The 6,835-nt window shown below is 42.5% G+C and overlaps 1 protein-coding gene across 1 annotated transcript; it reads left to right on the top strand.

Annotated features, from left to right (window-relative positions):
* The first annotated feature begins 1,403 nt into the window (after nt 1-1,403).
* Nucleotides 1,404-2,398, top strand: LOC139746948 (uncharacterized). The gene has a single exon (XM_071658643.1). The coding sequence runs from the start codon at nt 1,495-1,497 to the stop codon at nt 2,212-2,214; it is 720 nt and encodes a 239-aa protein (XP_071514744.1). The 5' UTR covers nt 1,404-1,494; the 3' UTR covers nt 2,215-2,398.
* Nucleotides 2,399-6,835: the final 4,437 nt, after the last annotated feature.

Here is a 6,835-nt window from a genome sequence, read left to right as displayed (position 1 = left end):
TAAAGGATCATGGTTAACACCACAAGATTATAAAGGATCATGGTTAACACCACAAGATTATAAAGGATCATGGTTAACACCACAAGATTATAAAGGATCAGGGGTTAACACCACAAATTATAAAGGATCAGGGTTTTAAAACCCCAAAAGGTTTATAAAGGACCAGGTTAACACCCCCCAAGTTTAAAAAAGGGACCATGGAAAAACATCAAATAAAAATTAACACCCCCAATATAAAACCATGGTAAATCCCCAATATATTTATATATATATTTTATTATATTAAAAATATATCACCCCTGGGGAGGGGGGAGAAAAAATACTTTCCACGTTTTCCCTGCGTGTGTAGAAGGCGACAAAAGGGGGAAGGGAGGGGGGGGTTTGGAAATTTTTCCCTCTCTCTCTTTTTTTTTTTTTTTCCCAAAGGGAAGGAACAAAAAAAGAAAGGGGGTTTAAAATGAGGGATTTTTCCTCAGAGGCCCAGCCCTCTGTTCTTAACCCCAAACCCGCTGACGCGGGAAATGGCGAATAGTATGAAAGAAAAAAAAAATATATGTATACACACACACAAAAAAAAATATATAAATATATATATATATTTTAAAATAAAATATATTTTTTATATAAAAAAATATATATTAAAATTTCCCCAAAACGGGTTTAAAGGGAAAGAAAAGGGGTAAAAGGATTGCGTTTTGGTGGGTTTCGTATGTATTCAGAAAGTTACGACGGCGATTAATGTAGCTTTCGTTTGATTACTACTGAATGTACCATATGATAATACTTATCGTTTAAACCTTAGGATGAAGAAGAATAACTGACAAATTATTGGGTGAAAGACAATACCTCATGACATCGAAACAGTGAAAGCTTAAACGAATATACACATGGGTGAAACTTGTATATTGAAATATGTTTGTGGCTTCCACTGTGGCAGGACGTGTTGGGAGAGAGAGAGAATGACGATTGCGTCATCCTGGGTAAGCCACCTCCTCAAGGTCACATAGAAGCAATACTTAATGTCAAGTTTCGCTTTCGTCCAGTCCCTTGGCAACTTCATCATGTTATAATGAAACAATAATGATACTGACCAATAATGTTTGTCAAGTCAACATTCCTAGGTAACATGTACGAGATCCCAACATGTACGAACATTACCCTACATACGTCACTCACCGGGCGTAACGCTCATACGTTTGGCACAAGTAACACGTAGTCGATGGCCAACACACGACTAGTGTTCACCTACGAAGACAAGGACATACGACGTACACATACAAGGAAGGACGTGTTGTTCTCCTGAACTCGTAGTGTAAATACACTAACGTAACGTTAGTTCATGTTCATTGCCTCATTCTAGAACGTTCTATATCGTATATGTTCAAAACGTTTCGGCGTTTATAAAAGAGCGGGAAGGAGGATGGACTGTCATACCTAGCCTAACCCTCACCAGGACAAGACTACAACGTGATAACCTCACCACCGACTCCAACGATGATTTACCAAGACATACAGCAGTGTTCCAACATGAAGCAGTACGCTCTCAGGAAGATAGGTCACGCCTTCACTGCTGACATATGCTACATTGTAGCCGGTGTGATCTTAGGAGTGATAATGGTGACAGGAATTTCAGTGATAGCAGTCGTGAGTGCCAGTAGAGCTGCTAACTGTGTTCATCCATCCATGGACGTCAGCCGGGCATCAGTGGACGTAGAAAAAGTACTGAACGTGTCTAAATCTTTGAATAATCCTGTAACAATATCCGGCACAGCCAATACCACTCATGAAGATGGCGGAGATCAAGTCCCTACAATCATCAGAGTTTCAGTCCCTGTGATAGTCGAGGGCGTGGACAAGGACCTGACTCATACAGGAGGTACACCCGCTACACGTCCCGACTACCTGCAATTCCTGCGACAGCTGGAGGAGCTTTCTGCCGTGGGTTGTCGTCCAACACGGCAGGTCATCACTGTAATGACCTTACTCAAACCTGAGGATGACCTGTTGGACAAGATCTCGAATCCTCAGTGGGTGGTGGTGGGTCGCTGCCTGCCCACCTGCAGCTACTGTGGGAGTGGTCACCTCTGCCTCCCAGCCCCAGGAAGTGAACGCATGAAGATGTTCATCGTGTACGTCAGAGGAGACGACCACAAGCCTGTGTTTCATACACGATACGTGATGGAGCACACTTCTTGTAGCTGCCAACCACTGTAGTTCATCATGTAGCTGGCAGTGTCTGTCCAACCTTGTATATACACATCTTCATATTTAATGTTTGCACATCCACTTGTTCATTTCATACTGAAACTGTAAATAATATTTCATTGTATCTTGAACCTTCAAATTATTGTCTATGTATATATGTATTTCATACATCATCATTAAATTATTATTTTTTCAAAATTTGTTTTGACACCTAATTCTTTGAAGAAAATTATATACAAAACATCTGACACTATGATTTGAAAATGTAAACACAGTGAACCACTGTTTGATGATGCTGTCATATGTCAGACTCATTATGTTACCAACCGAAAATTCGAGATATGTAAATATAAAGTTTACTTGAAATGTAGAAGGTTGATGTCAGGATGCAACCAACACTCAGTAATGTGCAAGTGTTGGCAGGAAAACACCTGAGATACAGCCTCACTGTTGGCATTACTTCGTCACATTATCAATAAGCTGTACTGTGTAGTTTTCTCATATTCATTAACCACAATTTCTATTCTCTTAACTACTTTTCTCACACCCTTCAAATACTTTTAATTTTTTCTGCTTCCCCATTTTCCTCATTCCTTTTCTCGCCTCGGTGAGAACATGAGCCGATGGTTTAATCCTGTCATATCTAAAATAGAACAGATATCGCTAGAGAAACGTAGGACAGGGTTTCCCCTGCCAGAGATAACGCAACATTATGACACTCTTCCAATTCGTAATAATAAGTACAGGGTTTATTACAATGGTAGGAATGGTGAATCATTATACATAAACAAGGTATTGTAAAGAAATAAAGAATGACTGAGATTTGTCAAGGTGTGAGGGAGACACTCACAACAACACAGCCAATCAGGAGACAAGAAACAGGCGGGAAGCTTGTTCATACGTAAGGTTATTGGTGTCATGATGACGTCAGAGACGCGGGCAAAGCCCCGCGGTAAACTCAGATCTTCCTCTGTGACCCTGTAATCCTTTTGTGCTACCGCTCACAGGATGAGCACAGGATGCATAATATATTTGCCACGAACACCGGCACAAATCAAATCTATCTAGTCACAGTCTTTAGACAGAAAACCGACTATAGAGAAATACGGATGATTTCGACTAGTAACACACTAACTTTGTCTGCAGCTGGAGATGAGCAACACATACTGTGATATTAGGGAGGAATCAAGAGAGATGCAGAGAATAAGAATGATCATGAGATCAAGAAGGTGGACAAAGGTTTTACCGCTATTCTCACTTACATTTGTCGAGCATCTTCCATCAGTCGACATGTACTGTGGCAGGACGTATTGAGAGAGAGAGAGAGAGAGAGAGAGAGAGAGAGAGAGAGAGAGAGAGAGAGAGAGAGAGAGAGAGAGAGAGAGACAGAGATATGTCGATTGCGTCATCCCGGTTAAGCCACCTCCTCAAGGTCACATAGAAGCAATGCTTAATGTCAAGTTTCGCTTTCGTCCAGTCCCTTGGCAACTACATTATGTGTCATAATGAAACAATAATGATACTGACCAATAATGTTTGTCAAGTCAAAATTCCTCGGTAACATGTACGAGATTTCCAACATGTGCGAACGTTGCCGGACATACGTCACTCACCGGGCGTAACGCTCATACGTCTGGCACAAGTAACATGTAGTCGATGGCCAACACATGACTACTGTGAACCTCCCAAGAGTACATGTTGTCCTGAACCCGTCGCCATTATCGAAATGCATCACATGGACAGTCGAGCCGCCTCTCCTAACGTAACGTCAGTTCATGTTCATTGCTTAACTCTAGAACGTTCTATATCGTATATGTTCAAAACGTTTCGGCGTTTATAAAAGAGCGGGAAGGAGGATGGGCTGTCATACCTTGCCTAACCCTCACCAGGACAAGACTACAACGTGATAACCTCACCACCGACTCCAACGATGATTTACCAAGACATACAGCAGTGTTCCAACATGAAGCAGTACGCTCTCAGGAAGATAGGTCACGCCTTCACTGCTGACATATGCTACATTGTAGCCGGTGTGATCTTAGGAGTGATAATGGTGACAGGAATTTCAGTGATAGCAGTCGTGAGTGCCAGAAGAGCTGCTAACTGTGTTCATCCATCCACGGACGTCAGCCGGGCATCAGTGGACGTAGAAAAATCACCGGGTACCTTCATTACCACACTTGATGATGACGGGGATAACCTCCCTACAGTATACAGTGCTTCAGCAGCCGTGACTGTCAAGGACGTGGAGCAGGACTTGCCTCCTACAGTAAGTACAGCCGTTATACAGCAAGAGGACCTGCAGCTCCGGCGACAGCTGGAGGAGCTTTCTGCTGTGGGTTGTCGTCCAACACGGCAGGTCATCAATGTAATGACCTTACTCAAACCTGAGGATGACATGTTGGACAAGATCTCGAATCCTCAGTGGGTGGTGGTGGGTCTCTGCCTGCCCACCTGCAGCTACTGTGGGAGTGGTCACCTCTGCCTCCCAGCCCCAGGAAGTGAACGCATGAAGATGTTCATCGTGTACGTCAGAGGAGACGACCACAAGCCTATGTTTCATACACGATACGTGATGGAGCACACTTCTTGTAGCTGCCAACCACTGTAGTTCATCATGTAGCTGGCAGTGTCTGTCCAACCTTGTATATACACATCTTGATATGTATTTCATCTCATTATATTCGTTATACATTGGTGATGTAAGTAATGCCTATAATGCCATTATTTTAACACAATTGAACCTATGAAATACTCATTTGGTCTGTAAATATTCTACAAAAGTCATATAAATGATTAACTTTTCATAATTATCTTTTCTTGACACGTAATTTTTCGATGAAGATTATAAATAAAAACTTTGGCCAGAGATGTTAGGAAATCCAAGCTGACAGTGAACGACTGACTGTGGAATCACACGTGGTATGATAAATATGATGCTACTAAACTAAAAATCCATAGACATTCATAAACATTTTAAAGCTGGGTTATTATGTACAACGTTGTCACAAGAAGCGTACAACACCCACAAGTGATGCAACCAAACAGTTAGGACAACGGCGTTCCTTACCTTCTCAGTCACTACTATGAGCTACACTGTTTTCTTAACCTAAGTAATACATATTCCCTTTTCTTTGAACATGTAGACTTATTAGTTTTTCTTGTATCCGTTAAAAACTTTTATCTTTTGACTTTTGACTTTTTTTTCATTTAAGATCTGGCCTCAATGAGGGTTTCATTCCGTGGTGGTAGCATATGTAAAATTAAGATAATCACATGAGTAATGTGGGCCAAGATGTCTCCCGGCCGGATGTGACCAAACATATATATTCTTTGTTTTGTTTTTTACGTTGGAGGCTCCAGTCATGCAAAGAAGTCCACATCTAGGCCTGGTCTTAACTTAACCATACAGAGGTTAGTGAAAAAGACAACGGAAAATAGTTACTAATTTCGGAAAAAGATCTATTCTTTGTAAAGTACCATGTTACAGTTACTAGGAAAGACGTGAGAGGTAGACAATTCCAAAGCTTCGAGGTGTAGAGAAAGAAACAATTATCAAAACGGCTTACTCTTGTGTCGTCAACTACCGCATAACAATCATGTGACGCGGGAGGTTGAGTATTACGGGGTCTCGCTGTTGGTGGGGACACACAGGCTATGGGGGACACAGGGAGACCTGAAATGTGTGTACTGGGGACGAGAGTAGATTACATACATGTTTCAAGCCAATATATATAACATACGCCAATGAATTTCTTGTCTTTCAGTTTTCTTTGCTCAAGCGCTCAATTCAAGGCACGTCGCTAAACAGACTCGGTAAACTAACCAAACACGTCCTAACTTGCCTTGGATTAAGATGTTTACATTGGCTGAGATACGTTACCTATGGTCAGGATGTCTGGCTCGTTGATGGATGCGGCAGGAGCTGGTGGCCGTAATGAAGACGACGACCAGCACTGATGAACCCCTGCCGTACCGAACCACCAGAACTCCTGCTAACGGGAGTATGTGTGTGTGTGTGTCTATGTGTGACCCCTACTCCATAGTGGCTCTGAAGGACACGTGTCTTTACCAGGCGCCCCAGCCACAGTGTCCACGGCAGTGGCTGTGATGATGACACAGCGACAGACGAATAACTCAGTGGGGTTATCATACCAAGTTACAGAAGCTCGTAGCACACAAGGTCTGAATACCTGAAGGTGTAGTGTGTGTGTGTGTGTGTGTGTGTGTGTGCGTAGTGGGCATACACTGTTATCATGAATGGGTATGAGCCTACAGGTCTTTCAGAGAACTGAGCCAGCCAGCTTGGGGGGGGGGGGGGGTCTACAATGTACCTTCCCGGACGAAACGATGCTCATTCACTTCTGCAGTAAGTGGATCTCTGTCTTTTTTCGTTGAGAAAAGCTTAATTCACAGACTAAAGCCCTCATTAAAGCCAGGTTTCGAGAGAAGAAGATGGGAACAAAGTATGAAGACAAAATGTATACGAGAGAGAGAGAGAGAGAGAGAGAGAGAGAGAGAGAGAGAGAGAGAGAGAGAGAGAGAGAGAGGTGCATGCGAGGATAACTCGGTAGCCTAATATAAAAAGACAACATCAGCAATCGTGACACAGAGACTATAATATGGTTCC

This window comes from Panulirus ornatus, chromosome 66, assembly GCF_036320965.1.
Source record: "Panulirus ornatus isolate Po-2019 chromosome 66, ASM3632096v1, whole genome shotgun sequence".
NCBI lineage: Eukaryota > Metazoa > Arthropoda > Malacostraca > Decapoda > Palinuridae > Panulirus > Panulirus ornatus.
This window is presented reverse-complemented; position numbering and strand designations above follow the sequence as displayed.

Coding starts and splice junctions, on each gene's coding strand:
- LOC139746948 (XM_071658643.1), top strand. CDS start 1,495: ATGATTTACCAAGACATACAGCAGTGTTCCAACATGAAGCAGTACGCT.